This window comes from Sander lucioperca, chromosome 2, assembly GCF_008315115.2.
Source record: "Sander lucioperca isolate FBNREF2018 chromosome 2, SLUC_FBN_1.2, whole genome shotgun sequence".
Classification (NCBI taxonomy): domain Eukaryota; kingdom Metazoa; phylum Chordata; class Actinopteri; order Perciformes; family Percidae; genus Sander; species Sander lucioperca.
The window spans coordinates 14,729,059-14,753,718 of NC_050174.1; the positions used below are offsets into that span (position 1 = coordinate 14,729,059).

A 24,660-nucleotide genomic window follows, 5' to 3' on the forward strand; every position below is an offset into this window, starting at 1 on the left:
TGTCCCACAATCCAGATATAAACCAACATTAACTTCTTCAAAAGTTTTTCTAATCATTCATTGTAGGGATATTTAGTTCTTGCAACAAACTAAATGCACATTATATTCCAAACATTCCTTCTTGACTTCACTTCACTCTTGTCAGTCCAGAGCAGACCAACAAGCAGAAATCACACTTAGTACACCACCGGAGGAGGTCTGAGTCATTAGTAATGCTTTTTATCAATAAGTAGGTACCCTTAGCGGGGCGAAGTGCTTTGTGCTTTGCTGGGTTAATGCGAGAGAGAGAGAGAGAGAGAAAGAAAGAAAAAAGACTCATTTAAGCTTGAGTCATCACTCCCCACCGGGACTGGCGAGGAGGTGCTAGAAAAGTGGGTGTCTCAATTGATGGAGCCTGTCTGACACACAAATACAAACTTGCTCTCACACATATGAATGTAGGCCTACTCACACACACTAAACATTCAAAACAATGTAAGAGTACATAGAGAGACATTCCTGTGTGTCCAGCTGAGTGTGTGTTTGGGCAGCAGGGAGGGACTTCAGGCCAGTGCAGCTGTCCCAACTGAGCAACTGGTCATGCAGGGTCCTCTGTTCAGCCTGTGATGGACGCTGGGACATGTTGAAATCAACTGCCATGCACTGATGGAAATCTGCACCTTACTGTGCCAAGTGTACAGTACACATGGTTATACTATATGTTTACTCATCACTGTCAGCAGTTTTAGCATTACTTGTCAGATTTCACATAATATAATCACATTTATGCAGTCTGCATAGTGCGTTTGTTTTATGTCTGCAGCCAATAATGACTGAGGAGGGCTGATCCACCACGTGCTGCTCTGACTGCTGAGTGTGCACTCAAACAGTCTAGGAACAACTATCCCTGACCTGATGCTGGGTTTCCATGGTGACACAGTAATCTGCCAGACAGTGATGTGTATACCATTAATAAAATAGAATCAGTCTTATCAATGGGTCCTCTGAGCATGTGGATACTGTATGTATATACAGTATATGAGTGTGTGACAGAGAGAAAGAGAGAGGGAACATGGGATGAGGCTCATGTTTGAGAGCAAGCTGTCACATAAATATCGACTGCTACAGCGTACTCCACCACCTGAGCTAAAAGACGGGAGAACAGAAGGTCGATTAGATGGCAAGAAGCGACAGACGAGGAGCTCACAGAATACACCGGAGACTGTTTTTGGAGTGTGAGGACGAGGCGGTGATGATGAGCTTCTGTAAGCATCTCCCACTGCCTCTCTCATAGCCTCAGAACACCCCGTCCTTACCACCTCCTCTCTCACTTCTACCCTTCCTGTAACCATAGAGACCACTGTTGCCTGAAGAGAGGTTTTTCTCCCAGACAGACGTGGTGGTGTTAAATGAGGACGCTGGATCTTTGTGTGCACACAGCTCAATTTAAAGACACCAACCTGAACAATCTTTTTCCAACTGGGGACATGTACTGTACCGTCGCACAGAAAGAACAGGATGCGGATGACAAGTAAATTACTAAGACACAATACACGCTTGTCATAACAGGCTTCTTAGACAAGGAAGCTTTAATTTCAGTTTGACCATGAGCAGCGTTATGCATGAAGAATGCAGATTGCAGGCCAGTTTTGTTGGAGAGGTTGCACAATGTATCCTGTATTGCTGTCCAGATCTTTTTGTCTCCCTCACTAGTTCTTTACAGCTCGATTCATAAAGCAGTTACGTGTCCCTCCACGTGACCTGTCCAGAGAGTACAGATCAGTCTTCCTGCTCTCAGAGGCTTCCGTGTACTACATACAGTATGGTCCCCGATCACGGAGTTGAGTTGTGAGACATTCACTTCCATTTATTGAACATGGTCTTCTCCTTTGTGCAGCCAACCTTTGTTGCTCCCTCCTCCAGCAGCCCTACAGACCCATTCCTGATCACTGACTCATAAACAAGAAATGCTTTTGACATTAACAGTCAAAACATAACACAGGCAATAAGGCGAGCAGAAGTGCAGCACAATTATTATTGAAATGGCACAGAGCAACAGAAGTGGTGAACTGACAAGGGTGATTGAAATGTGAAAACTGGTGGATGTATAGTACAGTGTGGAGGTCTGATAAATGTGAATTACAATCTGCCAATCTCTCAAATGACCAACACGTTTGTGTGTATAAGTCCAGTTATACTAGATCCAACGAGGATGACATCCCCGGTCTCTTAGTAATACCAATGGCGTCTGTAATTTGTATTACATTGCACACGCTACTTTATAAGGAAGCCAAGTGGTGTGGGACATTGTAAGTGGTGCTTAGTGCATCTTCTAGTACAGGGGTGGCCAACCAGTTAGGTATAAAGAGCCACAAAAAAAAATGCACCATAGCAAAAAGCCACACAACACATGCACGTCCACACTACAACAGCAACAGTGTCTTCCAGATCTAATGACAGTCATAATACATAGCAGTTTTCATAGTTTTTTTTCTCACTTAGATTGACTCAGTGAGAAACCTGACAGTCTTTGTTATCCACAATCCTTTTCAGGTCTTGCTAGAACTCTGTTGTGGCCACTCGAAGCAACTCTTTCACTCATTTGTCACTAAAGGGTCTTTCAAACAATCGGATTCAGCAGTGAAAGGGTTAACGAGGAAGGTGATCTGTGGCCGCTGTGTTTCCTCAGGTTGCAGAATCTGTCCTCAAAACTCTGCTGCATTATTTTCCATTTTAAAATAATTGGCAAATGTATTGGCAGTATTGGCAGATGCATTCAAATGTGTTTTTTTGTTTACTTATCTGAAATACTGTATGTTTCAGAAAAGTTAAAAACAACAATCAACCAATGACACAGCCCCCAGCCACACAGTAAGAGCCTCACAGGAGCAGGCAAAGAGCCGCATATGGCTCAAGAGCCACAGGTTCACCACCCCTGTTCTAGTACTAATTCAGGCTACAGTTTGTCTACCCAACAGAGACAGATGAAACAACCAGAGTCCATGGTCAAGAAGGTTTAAGGAGCTGAGCAAATGAAAATAACATCTCTTTGGCAGAAACAACAAAAGCACTTTTGGCTGTACATGAACATAATTCTGGCAAATGTTCTGTTACTAAACATGATCATCACTTCATACAGGCAGCTGCTGTATTCATCTATATGTGTACAGCATCTAGGATTGCAAGATTGTAGCTAGATGTTAGCATTGACAGCTGACTTCAGGGAGATCTATAAGGCATTGAACCCTGCCTTTTAGTCTTCCTGGTATGCCCCCCACAATTTTAAGAAGGTACTTCTAAACTTATAGGCCTATTAGATCTGTACTTCAACTTCCTACAAATAATCTGTGGACCCTTCAATTTTTTTACTTTGAATTCTGATTCATGAATTCTGCTTAAATAAATATGTGCAACTTCCTCTCAAACCAAGAATAGAACAGATGTGTTAAAAACCAACAGGCAAGTTATATAAAAAGCAACAAGGCATAAACATAAGAGAGAAAGCAAAGTGCAAGTAAAGATAAGAGGTTAGCACATAACATTTGTCTCTGACTGGTTTTAGTACTCTTCATTGACCAGTCAAAAAGTATTTTTCAGAAATGCACAGCGAGCTCTGATGAACATTCAGCGTCTGTCACACAAAGCCCTCTGTAGCTCTTGCTGATATAATAGCAACAGCAATTCAGTGTCACTACTTAAAAACGTTGTGCTCCAGAAAGATTTTCTCTGTGCAGAACAGAGGTTAACTGTCACTGTATTTGCCACAGACGACTAAGGTCCTCTCGGATCTCCAGCATGAATGTCAGGTTAAGTCATGGTTAACGGATAATGTGTAGGTATCTGAGGTCAGGGTATAGGAGGTTGGCTAACAGGGCCAGCAGTCGGGGTCCGTCTCTGAGACAGTGTCCTGGGTAGCGGATGAACTGGACAGCTTTATTCACAGAGTCCTCTAACTCGGCGTACTGCTTATTGCCGGGCATGGCCTCCAACACCCCCAACGTCTGCATCCACAGAAAAGAAACACAAGTTATTTTTAGGAGATAATTGCAGAGTAGAAAAGGAAAACACTGTATTTGCAGTTTTGTTGCATACTTGCTGTGCTTTGGCAGAGAGCTGCAGGTCACTGGTGGGTTGGAGTCGAAGCTCGGTCTCTGATGGCACCTGGATTGACAGGAATGCTGCCAGACTGCGTACCACCACCCTGAACCTTGATGTACAGTCGGCATGCATCAACAAGTTGTTTATCAACAATGATGAATTCATATTTTACTCTATTGTGTTTTTTTTGCATGTGAGCTTACCTATTAGAGACCGGAGACCTCTTCCCCAGGCCGATAGCTCCTAACAACCCAGAGTTCAATCTTTCTTCTCCCAGCTGAAGCAGCCTGGTTTGCAACCTCAACAGACCCATGACGACTCCTGACACTTCAGTCTGGCCTGCCTGCGGCTTTAGCTGCTCCGCTGACAGGCTCAGTGTTTTGTGCCACCAAAGAAACAGCTTGGCTTCATCACCTGGACCACTGGACACACAAAAGCACACATGCTAAATGGACTTTTAAAGCCATAACAAGCAACTGAGTAAGAGAATGGGGGGGGGGGGGGGGGTCAAACCTGGGAAAGACCTGGTTGGTCCATGTGTTAATTAGAGCCAGAGTCCTTCTCTCATTGGCTGCTGTGTATTCAGAGTTGAGGCGCTGCAGGATGAAGGCAAAGAGCGTCAGGAAGCTGCCTCCTGATTGGCTCTCAGAGAGGAAGTCATCCACCGTAAGCTCAGGCACCTGCAGCGATGCCAACACAGGACCCCAACCTACAGACTCCTCCTCAGCTGAAACGAAAACACAGACAGTGGAAAAAAAAAAACATGTGAATCCCCGATATTACATTAAACTATATTAAAGGGAGAAATTTCAAGGACTAAACCAACTTTTTGGGAAAAAGGTCAACATTTTGTATAGCACCTTTCACAGAGCAAAGTCACAAATTGTTTAGAGGGGCTGGCAGTTAATACATCAAAATAAAAATTCTGGACTCAAATGTCTATCTTATGTAAGTTTATGTACAGCATACTTACATGTGCATGGGTGCATGTGCACAGGACAGAGATATCTACTAGAGGAGAATGTTTTAGCACTTTCCTCTTACAGGGAGCTGTAACCAGTACGAGCTTTCCCAAAAAAAGTAGTTGCTATCGTCAGTTAAATAAAACTGTTACTTTGGTTACCGTGGTTGAAGTACGCTGTAATGCATGCCTCCATGATCCGCGTCATGTGCCGTACTGATGCAAGGCAGCGGGAGCAAGCCGTGAGAAGAGGCAGAATAGGAAAACCCCTCCCCTTCCTGTCCAGCCACGTAATGACATGAGCAGCAAGTGCCTCGCCTGTTGAGACTCCAACTCCATTCAGCAAAGCCAGAGCCTTGCTGAACAGACTGCAGAACGCCATGTGCCTCTGCTCCAAACCCCTCTCTGTAGAGGAAACAAAGGAGGAAGTGGTAAGATTAGGGTGATGAAAGAAGTTATTACTGATGGTGGATAATGTTGTTGAGGATGACGGTGAGGACGACTCGCCTGGTGGGTTGAATGTGACAATGCTCTCTAGAAGTGACTCCAGCTGAGCCTCCAGGCTGCTGAGGCTGATGCTGCCTCCTTGCTCCAGAGTCACCAAAGACTGCACACACCAGCACACATACGCTCCAGCCTTCAGCGTCTCCTCCTGACAGATGGAAAGTAACGCAGATTAAAGTGTTTTGTGTGTGTGAGATTAATGCTATACAGAAATAGATAGGCCTACATGAATACACTCACAATACGACCACTTTATTAGGTACACCTGTTCAACTGCTTGGAAACAGAAATATCTAATCTGCTAATCCTGGGGCAGCAACTCAATGCATTCAGTCATGTAGACGAGTAAAGACGATCTGCTGAAGTTTAAGCCAAGCATCAGAATGGGGAAGAAGGATGATTTAAGTGACGTGGCATGGACAGTAATGCCTGAAGGGTTGGTTTGAGTATTTCAGAAACTGCTGATCTACTTGGATTTCCCAGACAACCATCTCTAGGGTACAGAAGGGGAGATCTGCATCATGGATGTGCAGCTGACAAATCTGCAACTGTGTGGTGCTATCATGTCAATATGGACCACAATCTCAGAGGAATGTTTCCAGAACCTTGTTGAAGCCATGCCATTAGGGATTACGGCAGTTCTGAAGGAAAAAGGGGGTCCAATCCAGTACTACCAAGGTGTACCTATAAAAGTCACCGGTGACTGTATATGTATTACTTTGTCATTTAGAATATTTTGTACGCATTATAAAAGATATTCAGAGTATGTGTCCCCAAACTAAGAGCTCCCGCCCCCTAAAACAGTTAAATGTCAAAGTACAATTTAGGTATTAATCTTAATTAAGATTTACGCACGTTATGTATCTAATTTCCACATCTTTTCATGCATATTTTGGCTATAATCAGTATGAGCTATGTTTGACAGCAAGGCAATTTTTAGGATTGGAGTTGATAAAATGAAAGAGTAAATACATTGCTGGATCTTAGAGCGGTCCTGTATTTAGCCAAAATCCTACTTTGGAACATTATCATATGGTGTATAAACTTGCTTCTGCTGCAATAACTGCAAGGTTTTAAGTGTTATTAGATATTTATGTAATTGGGCTCAGTGATACAGAGCTGGCAGAGAAAAATGAAGGGTTTAAGTCTAAATTTAAAACGGATGTTCCAAGCCTCCCACTCCTACACAAGATGTGTATCTGCCTGGGGCAGAGTTGATGTAGGAGAAGCATTCATTCTTAATATCTCCAACATTAGGGCTCCTCTGTATAATACAGCTGTGCACCGACAGTCATACTGTATCTAGTATCTTAATATATATATATATCTTCACCTTATAAATTGACTCTCATGAAATCTCAGCTGTAAGTGTAAGTTGAATTCATTCATTTATGGAGTTATAAATTATTCTATAATAATTCATCAATTAACCAATTAATAAGAAATGTCTGATATACTACATGCATACTAAATCATCAGTGAATATGTTTGGTCATATATTTCTGGGCTTGAAAGCTTGCCTGGGCTGTTGTAAAACAAACAGGTTTGTATTGTCTCACCCAGTGTGGAACTTCATTAGGACGGGGGTGGAGCCCAGCAGCGCTGCGCAAAGATTTCAGCAGCAGCTGAGGTGCAGAATCAGCACTGAGCAGCAAAGACGGAGGGTAGTGCGTGCCGACATATCCCAGAATGCCCTGGTATGAGGACAGGTCCAGTTGGTGCCAGGGCAGAGAGGTGGATTGGACCAATAGACTGAGTAGAGGGGAATCCTGGAGGTTGAGGAGGAAATTAAATAAGAAGAAGGTACAAGAGGTCTGAACATGATGGGAAACCAAAATATTCTAGACTTACCTGTTGACTCAGGATTTGTTCCTCCTTTGCCAGAAAAACTAGCATGTATAGTAGATAGACTAACATGGTGTGTGACTCCTTCTGAGTACCCGTGTCTGGTAGAGTTGGATATGTCGTAGAGGTGGGGGGTGTTTGTAAGTGGTCACTTAGGACGCTGACCCAGTTGACTTCACACAACACTTCTCCTAGAAAGAGGAAGCAGCTCTTGGGACTTCCTCTCTCCACCTGCAGGCAAAGGAAAAAGAGAAAATAATCAAAAACTCCACTCACGCAAAACTATAAACAAATCAAACCTCTTGGTTACCAACTGACTGTACTCAGAATATGTATTACTTTTGACTGTTTGACTTCTACCTAATGTAATCTGCATATTCATGGCTAAATTGATAATGTAGTTATCTTGAAATGTATCTAATTTGGGCGCCCGGATAGCTCAGTTGGTTAGAGCGGGCGCCCATATATAGAGGTTTACTCCTCGACGCAGCGGGCCCGGGTTCGACTCCGACCTGAGGCCCTTTGCTGCATGTCATTCCCCCTCTCTCTCTCCTTTCATTTCTTCAGCCGTCCTGTCAATAAAGGCCCAAAAATGCCCAAAAAATAATCTTAAAAAAAGAAATGTATCTTAATTTAATTTGGGAGACTGCTTTCATCTGTGCAGATTCTATAGATCCATGTGGGTCTTGAGAGACAGGAGCTTGTTTCAAAGAACAGAGAAGCCAAGCTAATAATAGGAGCTAGGGGCCAAGGACCGAGGTCTCAAATTAACAAGCTCCCCTGTGTCATGCATGTCTAGACCGGTGTGCTGTGTCGAGGGTCAGGGGTTAGGAGTCGGAGGGTAGAGTGTCTCACATTGAAGAGCTGCTCCATTAGCTGAGTGTCGGGGTGCAGGTGTCTCCAGGGCAGGCTGCGGAGGTGTGTATGGTACATGTAGAGAAGGTACTCGGGTGTACGGGGAGAGGTGCAGCTCTCACAGTACTGCATCATACACAGCCACAGTGTACTTCTCTGGCCGGGGAGCAGACGATCTGCAACATACAAACAGACAAAGTTAGAAGATAGTTTAACAGCACAGACAACAAAGAGTAGCAGTCTTTAAATACTCTGGGTACCCACCTCTGAATTTGTGATGCAGCGTTTCAGTGAGTTGAGCATACAGGCCGACCAGGCATCCTGCCGCACTCGCGTCTGTCTCCAGCCAGGGGTAGCACTTGAGGTTACTAAGACAAAGAGACACTGATATTGACATCCTTTTTGTTTTGCATGTTCCTTACCCTTTCCTTAGTGGGAAGCACTAAACTGCTCTCTCCATGTATCGACCGGAAGAATCACAATACAAACTTTTGGCCACATGAGACCTTAAGCCGGTTTTACAGTTCTGTGGAGGCTCCACGCAGACCTTTCTCCGTAGCCTACGTAAGTGGCCTGATGTTTATACTTATGCGCTGGTGTGCGCGTCGAGCCGGCATATGTGTGTGTGTGTGTGTGTGTGTGTGGGGAGTGTGTGATAGAGCGAGGGATCAGTGAGAGAGTGACGGCGATTAGCTTTGGAGCGAGTACCGACTCTAGAGTCATAGTGAGAGAAACAAAGTGTCTCCCCTGTTCTTTCTGACAATGGTGGGAAATCTGTAGCAGGAAAAGTTAACCCTCTCCTTGATTTCATGTTGTTTATGGAGAAGGAGAACCAGGAAATGAGTCGGGGGAAATGCAATGTAGTTACATTTTTCGAGAGGTGCACGTCAGGCTACGGTGTACGCCGGACCCCGCGCCGTCGATTCTACGCACAACTATAAAACGGCCTTTAGTGTGACATGGCTGACTTATAACTCCGAAGTAAACATCTAATGTAGTCTTTTTTCTCTGAGCAGTGTCATGTTTGTTGGTTATTTTGTAATGTTTAGTGTGCTTCAGAGATTTTAATTTTTCCCCCACTATTGGTTCACTCACCCGGAAAAAAAGAGGGAAAGAATACATCTGAAACAATTTGAATATTTTTGCTATGTTGCCCTCTCTGGAGTCTGTTCTGTCTGTGTTAACATGAGTCACATGTGCCTCCATAGGCGCCGATTTATGTTTTTCCTCCGTGGGTGCTCACGTGCGCCCTTTAATAAAAAAAAAGTAGTCAAAAAATGTTTGCATTTCAGAACCTTAGGAAATGGACAGCGGCCGACACGAACACACACACACCTATTAACTCGATAATAAATAATATAATTATAAGATAAGATAATAATCTTTCAACTCAGGACAGTGCCACTTCTCACAAATACAGATAGGATTGGAAATGAAAATTGAACTGACACGTAACCACGATCAGCTTCGTGGGAAATTAAGAATCAATGCTGGGGATGGAGGGGGGGTCACTAAAGAGGCATTTTCATCCGAGAGACGCTGTGATTGGTGGATAGGATATGGAGCAGGGGACTGACAGCGACATAACCAATCACACTATGACAGACGCGCCACTTAGCACCAACTGCAATGTTTAATTTTAAATGAATGTAGCCTACTGGCAGTCTGGCACACGTGGGTGCTCAGTATTTTCTCAGTATTGGCGCCTATGTCTGCCTCACTGACAACAGTTCCACACGTATCTAAAACCAATGACTGCCCGAGAGCTGAGGGTGTGCCATGCTTACCCGCCATCCTCAGTGTCCAGAGGAAAGATCCAAGGCTTAAATAACTTCACAATCTTACTGTGCAGGTCCAGCAGAGCTGTGAGAGTGCAAGATACATTTTTATTTCATACTGACAGATAACAACAAAGCATATGCACAAATCAGCTGTATTGTTTTACTGATCCAAAATATTACTGTGCTCAACATGTGCTGAGATTAGGCAGTTACCTTTCTCTCTGGCACAGCTGCTGAGCTGTATGTTGATTAGACAACCAATCAAATGGTCCCAGAAGGAAACAACCTCATTAATGTAAGGACGCCAGGCTGAGTACAGGCCAAAACTGCGGAGGTCTGGCTTACTGAGACGACTCCGCAGGAAGAAATCACTCAACCAATCAACTGTCTCATCCACCTGTTGGCAACCAATTAAATCACACAGCGTGGTTGGATAAATAATGAATGGTTAAGCATCACACAGTTTAGTGAGACAGATAGGATGATATTTTGAAAGAATCTTTAAACAACAACACCAGCATTAGTTACCTGCTGAGGGGAAAGGCTGATGGGGGATCTGTAGGGAGAAGCTGGGGGTCCGACAGCTCGGCCGGAGACGTCGGTGGTGCTGCGTGCTTGTTCAGCTTTGCTCTTGGTATTGCGGGATGGAGGCATGCAGCCCAGCACTCGCAGAGTGACCTTCCAGCACTCCGGACTCAGTAACTGGTTTGAGGAGCCTGGTGAGGTTAAGAAATGCCTTTGTTTGTTGGAGAAATTGTAAATCAAACACCTAAATCCAATATTCTTGGAATAATACTATACTAAATACTAATAAATACTATGGCAGATAATTTGTACCTTCATTTGGAATCATTTTATGTCATAGTAACAACAATAAACCTAAGTTCTGTCTTGATAAAACACACAAATAAACACACTTGTGTACAGAATTTGTCAACTCATATCTGATTCAGTAGCTTGATGGAATGATTCAACGTTAGTTTTGTTATTTAATTAATTCTATTTCTTGTTTTGATGGATCACTTGACTGAGCAACAAGAGGACTAAAACAGCAGTTGCTCCTAGTTGTATTACAATGTACCAATAATTACTTGAATTATCAAATTCAGTTAGGCAGCCAACACACACACACACACACACACACACACACACTCTCTCTCTCTCTTACTGGTCATAAGCAGACGCAGGCAGTCACTGTAGTGATCAGGGAAATGGTGGCGTAAAATCCAAGTCCAGTGTTTGGTGAAAAGGTGAAAAGGTGTGAGAAGTTCAGGCTCAGGGTCTCTACCGCAGACGCAGAGAGCTCCGTGGACCAACTCCAGCAAACGGGTTCTCTCCGAAAATGCAGGATGGGCTTCATTCAGCCACTGGGACAAATCAAACTAGACAGGGAGAACATAGGTGGTTACTGTAACTGGACTGCTTTAAGTGTATGTCATATTTCTTCACTGTGTTGTGTAAACTGACCTTTGTAAGCAGCATGAAAATGACATCAGCACTGTCAAGGTGTAAGGATGTCACCACGTCTTGGTAGAGAAAGACTAGCTGATTGGGTGCTGAATTGGGAGTGAAGAAGGGAGAAAGGAGCGGGCAAAGACGCCTCTGCTCCAGGATTGTCTTCAGCACACGACCACATTCCTCTGCATTGCCCTGGATAAACACCTGGACACAAAACAAGAGTACAATGCAAGTCAATTCAAGCATGTTTTACTCCTTTAAGGAATGTACGGAGAGTGTAACGAGAAAGTGAACCTGACCCTTTTATTAATCAATTGGTCACAGCTGTGAGCAGCAGTGTTTCTGATTCAAGTAGGGTTGACAATTTTAGATATTTACTCAGTTAACTTTATTTGGGCATTCCAAATAAAGCTAAACAATACTGCTACGTGTGTGTATGTGTACTGTATGTATGCGCACCTGTCCCAGTATCTCCACACACGACGAAAAGTACTGGCGTGTGGGGGGATGTCGCAGTGTGTCTTCACACACAAAGGAGACCACCTGGTAGAAGGCAGACACGCCAACATGCTGCACTGCTGGAGATTTCTGTGCTTTATACATATTCACCAGAGCCCTGAAAACATAAAATGCATTAGTCAAAAACAGGCCTATGTTAATAAAAAAAATAAAAAAATATTCCCTTTCTTTCCAAACTTATATTTATTGTGATGTAGTTCATATTTTATTTTCGGTAGCACCATCTGTTTATACTGACGTGATAAAGTTCTCAGTGTGGACAGCAGCCTGGGCCAGGCTTTCAGGTGGAGGAGCCATGGCGTCGGCTTGAAGCTTCTTGACGTCCCTGCGTAGTGACGTTATCTGAGTCTGCACTGCATCCTGTCTCTGGACACGCTCACACTACACGGTTACAGAGACAACACAAACACATTAATATATATATATATATATATATATATATATATATATATATATATCACTGCAAAGAAATTATATAAAATGTACAAAAATATGGCTGGTATGCAGTTTTTGTGATCGTACTGTGACAGTGATGTTTGCGGGTCCCTGGCACGGCTGCCCACCCTTCCCTTTACACTCCAGGGCCATGGTGACTTGCTCTGGTTGGTTCTTATACAGCAGAGGAAGGCTCTCCAGCAGCTCTTGCTCCAACGCCACCTGCTGGGCTTCGCGTGCCACTGCAATCCTGACACCGGGATAAACAAGTATTTTGTAATTAGTCCGTAGCTTTGTATATGTTTTGATGTGTGGCATTTGTATGAGTACAAACCCGAGTGAGCACCTTTCTGTGTATGCATGTGTGCCACTGATGATGTGGAAATGTTATAATGTGTGTATGACCTCCATGTACCTGGCCTGGTCCTGCAGGATGCTGAGGTCCCGCTGCAGCAGTCCAGCAGCAGCTTTAGAGTCAGTGAGGCAGGTGGTGGGGACTTCAGCTACTGGAGCCTTCTGCTGCTGCAGCTTTGGAGCTGGACGGGGAACTGGATGCTTCTGCAGGTTGGACAGGATACGCTCCCTTGCTGCACACAGAGAGACACAAAGCACAACATTAAGACTAGTAGCTACTAAGACAAATGAATTATCAGAGTTTACCACTGCATGTCTAGAGTATCAATTTTGGCTCTGTACCATTGTTGAGGCTGGTGTAGTCAGTGAAGCTGGGGTTTGGGGCTTGCAAGAAGATTGGCTCACTCTGCACCTTTTCCCACAGAGACAGAACCTCTCTCTCATCATACTGCAGACGCTCCTGGTCCACATACTCGAGCCACAGTTCCTACAGCAAAACAATGACAACACAACTTCCAACTTAGGAGCTACATGATGTAACACTCCACAACGAGATTTGCCTAACAGGTTACAACCACTGCACCACATGTTTTTCATTCATAAATGTAAACACACATAAAGACAAACCAACCTGCTGCCGCTGCATGACCTGTGCCAGTCTGTGTGGTTCATAGTCGGGAGGAAGAGAGGGAAGGTATACTTCCTGCTTCTGCAGAGTCTCATCATCCAACCACACGGCAAATACACCAAACAACCTGTAAGGAACCAATCAGCGGAGATCGGAGAGCCTGTTATAACACAGTAACGGCTGCTACTACCTGCCAAACAACAGGAAGGAATGTATTTGAGTGACCTACCTGACCAGCTCTGTGTGTAGCTGAGGAGAAGTGAGATAAGGGGGACGGGAACTGTCGGGGCTTTCGTCGCCCTGGCTGTCTGATGAAGGTGTGTGTGTTGGGGGCACCCTGAGGGCCTGGCTGGCAGCATGGTGGAAGTCCGACACCTCCTGTATTCTCTGTCTCAGGTCTCTGAGTAAAGCGGCCTGAGAAGAGCCCTGGAAGAACCTTCGGCCGATGCATCCACCTGCAACCAGCCTGGTGGAGGACACATACAGAAAGAGACATGTGTCCTTCACATGGATTCTGCTTAATTCCTGGTTTCTCTGGCTAGGGATAGAACTGTGTGTGTGTGTGTGTGTGTGTATCGTACCCATACTCAGGTCCTGGTTGTCTAAGGTAGAGCTGTAGGAACTTCTGCCAGACCAGGGGAAGAATGGGGTGGTCAGGAGGCGTGGCTAAGGCCTGACATGCCCAGCGGTACACCTGCAGCCGCTGCAGAGATGGTGCTACTGGCAACTTCAGCTTCTGCTGCGCCTTCTGGCTCAGACACAGACACACGGTTAACACCATCTAACAGCACATAGGATTATGAATCAGCAGTAGACCAGGCTGCTAAACACCATGTCACTGCCCTTTGACTTTTCAAGGACTCTATATGTTTAGTCAAATGTCCTACAGTGCAAAGTGGGGCATTTTGTCCTCCACTTACTGTGTCCTGTATTGTGAAAAGTCTTGTAAATTGTCAATGCCAAGTGATACTGAACGCTTGCTGAAGCAATCCCGATATTTCCACCTCAACCAATGTATAACTTCTTGCATATGTGATTGTATACCTTTAAGGCTTGTTCTGGGGAAATGTTGGGCTCTGACAGGAGCTCATTCTCAACACAGCGTCTCAGCTGAGAATCCTCCTCAAACATGCTCTCCATATTCAGCACCAGCCAGGCAAACCAAACCTACAAACACACAGACAGACAACACCTGTCAGGACTGAGAACTTTACTTATATGATCAAGAGTACTTGCACGTACTATAGGTACTTTTGAGACCCTTACCTCCGCACTCAGGGATTGGCCCTCTATGAAAGAGGGTGTGGCATTTCCAGCAATCCAGCCAACCAGAGAGGAGAGCAGACCCCGATCTCCATGGTAACCCAAGGCATTCTGATGAAGTATGAAAATGGAAAACTTTACAGCTATTCCTGGTGTCACTGTGCTTGTTCAGCCTTAATCAGTGGTCTTAGCTCCCTAAAGTTTTCCTAAAACATTTTGCAGTTGGCATGCTTATTTATATTTCACAATATACTCACTAATGATACCAGATCAATTTCCATTCATAGCTTAATGGGTTTAAAGTGATTGTTCAGCACCCTCACCACCAAGCTCTTGCTCTTCCTGTAATATGCGACCCATTAATGTTAATGTAATATTTATCTTCATAATGTTACTGAAGGCAGTTTGCAGTGCTAAATTCAGCATCCGCACCTGTGAGACCCTAAAGAGTCCCTAAATAATGCAAACCTCTAACACGACTGAGTAAACACCTTATGCTGTTGGTACAGAAGTTTCTGCACACAGTCCTCCTGATGGCGTGTGAATGCTGCACAGCAGATCTGATCCATGAGGAACAGGACTGTTTTGTCCCGGTACCACAGGTTCTGCTGAGTCAAAATCCCCACCCAAAACTCCAGCACCGCAGCAGCACCGACACGACCGGGTTGTGAGCTCTCCACCACATGACTCTGGAAGATAAAACACACACATGGTTATTTGCCAGCCTTCTTCAAACCATTATAAGAATCCTGGATGTTAACAATTTTCTGTGATGGCCGAAGAACCGAAATACATCTTTATGATAAAAGCTCGCTGAGACAAACCTGAATGACACTGTTCAGCAGTCGGACATTGTCTCCATAGATGGTTCCTGTGAGGAGTGGTGCTACCCGGTGAGTGACCTGCTGTGTCACACCTTGAGGACACACGCTGTCGTACTGCAAGAACAACTGGATACAACTTACAAACCTGGCATAAACAGAGGGACCACAGTAGAGGCCAAAATAAGCATTGGAGATACAGTAGCTGCTACAATAAATATCTTGTATGGGCTGTGTGTATGTAAGGATGCATCTTTCTTACTGAGGGTTGTTGAGCAGGTAGAAGCTGAGAGGGTAGGTTGGGGGTAGGATGTTGTCCAGAAGATGCACAGCAGCTCTCAGGTGGCGAGACTGAATCAGACTCTTCAACAACCCGACTCCATCAGTACAAAAGTGTTCTAGACTAGAACAAAAACACAGAATGGAAAACACAGGAGATTAGAGATTAATTGTATTCAAATGCTACATATCAGGCTTTGGGTAAGTGAGTACAAACCTATGCCCCACTGTTGTCATGGCGATGGACAGGTAGCATCCAATAGGAATGCCTGCTTTTACAGCCCTGATAACAGAGTGCATGCTGGGAGTGTGTGTAAGCTCTGGAGGTGGGTTGGACGACAAAGCAGGGACCGACCAGGCTCCTTTAGGGTTCTGGGAATTGCCATGGAGCTTCAGCCTTAGCAACAGTTGCCAAGCCCATTGACTAAAGGATGCTTCAGGAGATACGCCCAAACGAAGGACACTGGCAAGGTAAGACACCTGAAGGTAGGAGGTAAGAGAGAGAAAGATGGACAAACTAGCCATGGTGGTTCACACTAAACGTCTGTGAGCAAAGAGTGGATGTGTCACCTGTTTGATTCCCTCTGATATGAGGCCACTGTACGGTTTGTCAGTTAGGTACTTTTGATAGGCTTCAGCCACCAGCAGAGCCACTTCACTGTGGAGAGATGACAACAAGGCCAAGGAGCCATCCTGCAAGAGGAAATAGGTTGAACTACAAACCCACAACCATACTCAAGACATCTGGACACATCATCTTTAATGAATCAGTGACTACCTGTGTGTAACCCCAGTTAAGACCCTCCAGTATAACGCAAGCCAGCCGGTTCTCGACAGCAGACAGAGGATGCTGGAGCAGCCAGGCTCCAATCACACATATTTCCTCTGGCTGTGGCCGCCACAGACTCAGAGGCAGCTCTTTGCACAAGTACAAAGCCACCTAACACACACATTCACACAAATGTTTAAACAGACAAAACAAAAAGGCATGAGTTTGAGCTGAATGCCAAATAACATATTTTCCTCTCAATGTAGTCGACTACATGCAGTTAAGTCTTAATAGCATAGCAATACCAACCATTCCCACACTTTGTATGGTCTCTCTCAGTCTCTCCAAGAGCACAGAGATAACGTGGGGATGGGCTGTTGCTATGGTAGCCAGCAACTCCCTCCCCACTTTAGAGTAAGTTTCTCTGGTAGACACACTCACATAAGACACCTGGAGCAAAAATAAGAAAAGAGACATCAAAGAACGAGATACATACTGTATGTTTTCTAACCAAGGGGACCAGGGTGATGAATCTTTTACCAGTGTTATACATCCTTGTTTTCTCAATGCCACCCTCCTATTTTTATATTGGTTACTTTTGGTACTCTATATGAAAAACACAGTGTTTTATTTCATGTAGTCTACAGTATATATAGTATCTAAGTAATGCAGTAGCTTTGTAGGACATCTAAATTACTATACGTCTTTATTTTGTACATGCATCTTCTGGTATTTTACCTCTGCATCTCCTTTTCATACCTGGTACATCAGCAGAGTTATGGTTGTGATGAATGCGGGGTCAGAGTGCTGAGTCGGTGTGGCCATGTGTGCCAGTGCGGTGAGGAGGGAGATGCCATCAGAGCTGTTCACTTCACACAGCCAGTTCTCAAACCTGTCCTGGTGCTCTGTGTCTGGCACATACAATTAAATATGACGGTGGCAAATGTCAACATCAGACTGGGAAGAATAATAGAACACACATTTTTGAAGATGGTTTTAAAATCATGATGCAATAGATGTGCTAAATGTATTAGAAATGAGTTTAAGTAAAAAAGTTCAATTCAAACGTTTTTAACTTAACTTGTGAAATACAAAATTGTGGTTAAGATAGATGATGCTGAGGGGCCACATCTAAGCATTACTACAATGCCCATGCTACTAACATTTTTAGGATTTGAAAGATAATTTTGGTGCAGGTTAGGAGCGTATAATGGTACCTCTAAGAGCCTGAATGCAGGAGCGTGTGTCACTAGCAGAGCCCAGTGTTTCCAGTCCTGCTGTCTCTGCACACTGCATAACATAAAGGACCCTCCACAGCATAGAGCTGGACAGAGTCCCATACGGCATCTCGGACATAAACAACCAAATGCCCAACCTATAAGAGACGACCACAGAAAATAAATGTGAAGCTCATAAAATAAATAATTTGCAGTTAAAATAGAAACTTGAGGCCAATTGCTCACCTTTTGTTTCTGAGTACATGTAAAACAGCTCTGAGGAAGAGATTGTCATATTCCAACTGCAGTTTGTCCAAAGACAGCGAGTGTCCATGAGAGCTCGATCCACCAGCCCCATTTACACTCACATATTGGGCCCAGTGATCACTGACGTAACACACTGTCATTCTGAGGAAAAAAAGAGAAGACAACATTATGAATAATAAATATTATATACTGTATATATGTATAGTTTTACTGTGTATTATTGGTGCACTGACCGTATGATGTGTCCTATACGTTTAACTAGCTGTCTGTATCGTGCCCTGTTGTAGGTTTGCAGTCCAAGAGTGAGAATTTCGATGAGCGAGGAGGCAAAAGCAAAAACACGCATCATCTTCTGACTGGAACTGACCTGGGGTTCATACACACCTGGAAGGAAATGCTTTGTCAGTTTAAAAAATGAGTTATACAAACAGGGGGGGGAGCACAGGATTTCTGGACCCTGTACATAGGCATTCTCTATGTGCCCCTCTCATCCATGGCTATTAATTTCAGTATCTTTGTGGGGCCTCCTCACATGAGGCCCCTGTATACTTAGACAGACAGACTGACATACCCTCCTTGCTCATCCCCAGCATGTGTGAATAGAGCTGCTGGAACGGGAACTGGGTCAGCAGGGAGATCAGATCCTCCTCACAGAGCAGCAACCAGCTGCTCTCTGGCTCCTCATCCTTAACACAGAGAAGGACAATGCAGTTAGAGGCTAAATGATCACATACTGACAGTCATGACAGTCTCCATTTTACACTTGTTGAAGCTGCTAACAGTTGTTTTATGGCAGGATGAAAGTGGAGGCTGCTTACATTTTAAAAGTTTTAAAAATACAAACACAACACAAATACATAAAAATATAGATACAAAATTAAATTACAGTATCTTATGTGTTGTTACTTTTTTGAAAAATAATGTTTCTTAAAAGGTTCCCAAAACAAAGTGGTTCCTCTGCAACATAGTGTATTAATTTAGCCTAATCTTTTAGATAATTATTTGTTTTCAAACAGTCATTGCCTGTCTACACATACCTCCTCTCCCCCTTCATCCACTAGTGTCCAGTTGCCAGACTCAGGTCCAGAAGCAGCAGAGCTCTGGCTCTCACATGGCTTCAGATGTCCCAGAAACTCTGACCGGTGTCTGAGTCAAAACACAGAAGCCACTGGTTAGAGATGTGAGGTTGTTTTTTTTTTACCCTGAAACAATGACCTGGACTCTCAAGGAAAAACCAAAGACATAAAGCTAGAGTGTACAGTCCACAGTCAGTGGGCAAGAAAGAGTAATTGCACAAACTTGAGGAATGTTTGAACAGGCAGCTAGACTCAGAGAAGCTGATATCCTTCCTTTACAATGTTCTTTAGAACATGAACGCCCCATCATCTGAGGTTTAACAGCGTGCCTGGGAGTGACGCTGGGTCAACAAATTTCCAATGACATATGGGTCAAAAGTTTACAATATATTCACACTTGCTCTATAAATGCCAGACACTGTCTAATACAGTTTAAAGTGCTGCACAGGCTGCTATACTACTCAAAATAAAATATTCCTCAATACTTCCCCTCTCCGCAATAAATGCCACTTCCAAGACGCCACTTTAACCCACAGTTTTGCACTTTGCCCCAAAATTGAAAGCCTCTGGACCGAAATATTCAGAATCTTCTCCAATATTCTAAAAACCTCACTGGAACCAGACCTTAGAATGATAATTTTGGGATTTTCTGAGGCATCTAATAAACTAATAAACTGACTGCTTCTCAACAATAATTTGTCTCTTATGGACTAATAGTGGGAAAAAAAACCTCATACTTAAATTCTGGAAAAAAGCTGAAGTGCCTCCAGTGATAGTGTGGATTTCAGAATTAACAGACACATTGCACCTAGAACGTCAATTTTCAAACATATGGTCACCTTTTATTTTGTACCTCGATCAACATACAAACTGAACACAAAAATCACAAGTAGTGCTGGATGGGCGGGTTAACGGGTAGTTAGACGGGAGTTATATATACATATATATCTTTTTTTCTTTTCCTTCTCCCCTTTCTCTTTTTTTCTTCTTTTCCATTCTTCATTAATCTGTACTTAGCTTGTAAAATATTTGTAAAAATTGAAGCAGTTCCATATTGCATATAAATGTCAAGACTTATGCACAAATGCTTTTAATAAAAAATATTTGAAACAAGAAAGTAAGAAATTGCTAAAGGGTATTTACCTTGCAGGCGACATTAGGATGGCCAGAGCTTGCATAAAGTGCTGTACTCCACAGGTGTTCCTCCAAACTTGGATCTGAAGGAGTAATTGGCAAGACAACTCCAGTCAGTATGTACAACCATTGACATGACAACAATAAATTAAAAACGGCAGTGTCCCTAACTAACCTGAAGAAAGGGTGCAGCCCACTTGCCCACCCCGGCAGGACAGCACAGAAGATGGCACAGCAGGTACAGGTGCTCTCCTGACCCTCCAACATGCAGCAGGACTGCCACCTGGAGAGTGGACCAGAACCATGTGAGGAAACACAACAACAAAAAACCTCAACCAATGAAACTTGGGAGTAAGAAAAGTGGTACAGTGTTTGTGTGTGTATGTGTTTGTGTGTGTGTGTGTGTGTGTGTGTGTGTGTGTGTGTGTGTGTGTGTGTGTGTGTACCAATCTCTCCAGCCAGTGATGGATGTCTGTTTGGAACTGCGTGTCATCCAGGACTCTACGTGTGAAGCTAAACAGGACACTGACGGCCTCTTTCAAGGGTTGGAGAGAACAAGGCTGTGTTTTGCTGCCAGAATAATCTGAGAACAAAAACAAACACAAAGCTGATGTAGGGTATGTACTTAACATTAGTATTATGCATGAGAGACATGTTTTTAACAGGCATGTTATGGCCACTTCAAGGCAAGTAGAATTTATAAGTCTCTAACCTTTTAGTAGATGATACAAGTATGATTCCACCTGGAGGCGTGACAGCAGAGCAGTGTATGCATGCAGCGCCACCTTCTGATGGAGCAGCTCACTGCGAGCTTCAAACATTCTCCTGAGCTCAGCCAGCACACTCTGACTAAACTCTGCCTGCTGGAAGCGATGGTACCCACACACCTTGGATTGATCTGCACATACACCCTGTCAGGAAGAAATTCAAAATTAAAAGTGTCCTTACAGCAGAAGATTTTAGTTCATAATTTTCTCTCCACACTATATTTCTGCTTTTTGTTTTAACCACCACACCTGAAGTGTAAGCTGTTCATCTTTGAAGCTCCAGAGACGATTCTGTGTGCTCTTGCAGTCAGAAGACTGTGTATGTAACTGTGTGTGCGACTGGGTCAGCTGTCTACGACAGCGCCAGTAGTTCTGCAGCAGTTCGGTCAGTTCATGGTTCTCCTGCCGGGCTAGAGCGCAGAACTGGGCTGCACACACTTCAACACCCTCTAACCAAGCTTGCAAACCTCCGCCGGGCTCCCACACACTCAGCTGCTCCTGTGAGAATGGCTGCAGAAAAAAAACAAACATCAGGTGAGAAAGGTTATCTCATATGTTAATTAATGTGTATATGTAAGGATACAATGATTTTAGTCACATAATATCTATGTTATTACCTGGGACAAAATCAAATATCACATTATATTGACAAAATAATATATGTATTTGGTATATATATATATATATATATATATATATATATATATATATATATATATATATAATGTAAGGGGATGACAAATTCTTTAGAGAAAGAAAAATCACTTATAATGTGGATACCATGACCAAACAGGTAGCAGTAATATTGTTCACACAGAACAGTCTGATAAGTTGCAGTTTAAAAGCAGGAAACATAAATTCACTTTATATCGTCACAATACAATAACCATAAAACAGTTAGCTATTTTCATGTTAATAAATTGTGTGGATTTTCAGTTGAATATATTGAAATGTCTGCGGAAATGGTGAATTCATGTGCAATTGTATTAGAAAAATGACTTTATGACAAGTTAGCTTATGAATATTATTTTGCCACCACCAATACATTCTCAATCTTTTAGGAACCCTGAATCAAATTATAATACACTCACTTTTAGATGTTGTCGTATTGTTTCAGGGGAAAGACATTGACAACCTTTCAATACGGAGTTGTTCGACAACAAATAAAATGTAGCAGTATGTATAATTAACACTGTAATTAAACCCATTCAGTGATTTTCCTTTTGAAAAACCCCACAACTGCACTCATATATCTAACTTAATGTTATCACTTGGTGTATGAGATTACCTGAATTTCTGGAGCTGTCTTGGGTAATTCTGGGTAGAGTTTGCTCCTAGAAAGTTCAGCTACAGACTCCACAGGCTGCAAACTTGGAGGGGAAGAATCTTGCTCAGGAAGTGCCAACACTGCAGGTCCCTTTTGCCTACTGTTCACAGCTTCCTCACAGAGTTGCATCACGGGGCCCTCCTCCAGTGTTGGAAGAGAGGGGTACAGTGCAGGGGCACTCGGGGCTTTTGGGATCTGAAACTGAGTTGAAACACAAGGCGGATTCCACGACTGTGTGTCTTTTCCCAACTCAGGGGTCTGTGCTGCACCTTCAAGTTCAGCCCCATGAGCTGCCTCTCCACCATCCTCCTCTTCCTCGTCTTTTGTCTCTGTCAGATGCACTGTATCCTGTGGTGCCAGAGATGACTGTAAAGTATTATCTAACACTGATAAAGTATGTGATGAAGAGGTCTGCTGTTTCTCAGAGGGCAGATCTGATGGCTGTGCTGTGGTCTCAGGGGGCTGGACAGGGTCCTGCTGCTCCTCCACTGGCTCCTCATATGGCAGACTGAGGGGGATGTCAGTGAAGCCAGAGATGGAGGCCTCATCACAGACAGCTGAAGGAGCTGTGGCTCTTTTGTCTTCCCCTGCCTGCTTCTGCTTCCTGACCAGCTGAAAACATAAAACAATCTGAGAAAGCCTGTGCAGTAGTTTTCAGTGCAAACATTATGATGAATGTGGCAAAAAAAAGATGTCTCAGCACAGGGTCCCAGCGATTAACTCTGTCTTTTAAAATCAAGCTTTTTTTGGTTTTTTATTTATTTTTTAAATAATGGGCCTTAATGTGAGGTTTGCTCCCAAATTCTAAATACATAAAAGTGTGTTGGATTGGATACTAGAATTGTGAGAAGAAGTACGTAACTGTCTTGCTCTGTGATGGACTGGGGATACATGTCCTGCCCCAAAAGAAGAAGAATGACAGTAAAGGACTTGTTTGATCACCTGAGATGTTCCACTGGCTTTTGCCTTGGTCTTCTTTGGTCTTACAGCCTCCATATCGTGTCTGCTCACATAAGCTTTTTCCACAACTCAGATCACACTGACAAACAGCTGACTGACATGTGGAAACGATGCTGATCAACTGACAACAAACACTCCATATACATAAATCGTATCCACACAAACAGCAACCATTAGCTGGAATAGCTAGCGAGGTCTATCATGTGATAAGCAGCTAGTGGCTGGCTGTGCTGTCAAGATAAACACTTGTCACGGGTTGTAAACAAAACACTCTTGAATGGCCCGTTGAGAAAAGTCGCTGGCGGAGGATAGCAAGGCAAACACTAGCATAATATCCAGATGATATCTTTTTGGAAAACTAAATCAGTCCCTGCTGATTAAACTAACGTCCACGTTATTGTTACAACTGAAGACGCTTTACCAAAGCTAAGCTAAGCGAAAGCTTAACGCGTAGCTAGCTGTTAGCTCGTTACGCTGTCTTTCTCCTTAGTTATCTATTCACCAGCGGCTACACGTTTCCCGTATTGTTGTTCACATTATCAAAAGATGTCCACTCGTCGAGTGACATGAGGCCGTAGCCCCTTACGGTGGTCAGCTGTCATTTGTTTTGTTTGTTCAGGAACTCCGCAATGACAATCTTGGATCACGTCACTACTCCACCTCTCTACGGAAAGCCAGAGAGCCCAAACTGAAGATTACGTAAACACACTAAAAGTCACATTGGCAGTTTTCTGAAAGGTTGCAGATGAAATTGTGTATATATATATATATATATATATATATATATATATATATATATATATATATATATATATATATATATATATATATATATATATACATACAAGCAGTGGTGGAATGTAACTAAGAAAACTTACATATACTCAAGTACTGTAATTAAGTAGTATTTTGAGGTACTTCTACTTTACTATTTCCATTTTATGGTACTTAATTCTTCCACTACACTACATTTATATACTATATACTATATTGTATATTAAACGTTTTACTCCACTGTATTCATTCGACAACTTTATTTTCTAGTTACTTTGTAGATTTTAATTATTAATACAAAGTAAATCAACTAATAAAGATGATGTATTATTAAAGGTTAACCTACCCGGAAGTACGTAAAATAGTCACAATTAGCTCCACCTTTACCAGCTACCAACATTAAAGAGATGTACACATTGATGCATCAATAATTATAATCCAACAGTATAATACATATGATTCTGAAATGGGTCATTCAGCATGATTACTTTTACTTTTGGTACTTTAAGTATATTTTGATACTATAATTTATGTACTCTTACTAAAGTAAGATTTTGAATACAGGACTTGAGTATTTCTACACTGCAGT

General features: G+C 43.1%; 1 protein-coding gene across 1 annotated transcript; it reads right to left on the minus strand.

Moving 5' to 3' along the window:
• Positions 1–2,980: 2,980 nt before the first annotated feature.
• epg5 (ectopic P-granules autophagy protein 5 homolog (C. elegans)) lies at positions 2,981–23,333 on the minus strand. Its single transcript, XM_031309014.2, has 45 exons — positions 23,280–23,333; positions 22,299–22,949; positions 21,260–21,520; positions 20,956–21,154; positions 20,690–20,826; positions 20,419–20,526; positions 20,253–20,326; positions 19,071–19,179; positions 18,605–18,719; positions 18,267–18,417; positions 18,013–18,174; positions 17,767–17,924; positions 17,309–17,460; positions 16,859–16,999; positions 16,559–16,720; positions 16,351–16,473; positions 15,998–16,260; positions 15,764–15,904; positions 15,505–15,649; positions 15,172–15,369; positions 14,684–14,791; positions 14,462–14,584; positions 13,999–14,165; positions 13,647–13,883; positions 13,421–13,544; positions 13,132–13,276; positions 12,851–13,022; positions 12,523–12,685; positions 12,239–12,381; positions 11,941–12,097; positions 11,491–11,685; positions 11,192–11,405; positions 10,552–10,739; positions 10,237–10,420; positions 10,030–10,105; positions 8,507–8,610; positions 8,243–8,418; positions 7,394–7,618; positions 7,102–7,311; positions 5,546–5,690; positions 5,201–5,443; positions 4,591–4,804; positions 4,281–4,499; positions 4,072–4,186; positions 2,981–3,980 (listed from the first exon to the last, which is right to left on the minus strand). The coding sequence occupies exons 1-45, from the start codon at positions 23,331–23,333 to the stop codon at positions 3,798–3,800; spliced, it is 7,734 nt and encodes a 2,577-aa protein (XP_031164874.1). The 3' UTR covers positions 2,981–3,797.
• Between the last annotated feature and the right edge of the window lie 1,327 nt (positions 23,334–24,660).

What these genes read in the sequence shown, in the direction of transcription:
- epg5 (XM_031309014.2), bottom strand. Translation starts at nt 23,333, where the DNA reads ATGGAGGCTGTAAGACCAAAGAAGACCAAGGCAAAAGCCAGTGGAACA. An exon ending in AGGTCTCCGGTCTCTAATAG is followed by an intron (nt 4,187 to 4,280) that starts GTAAGCTCACAT and finishes CTGTACATCAAG; the next exon opens with GTTCAGGGTGGTGGTACGCA. An exon ending in TCTCTGCCAAAGCACAGCAA is followed by an intron (nt 3,981 to 4,071) that starts GTATGCAACAAA and finishes CTGTGGATGCAG; the next exon opens with ACGTTGGGGGTGTTGGAGGC.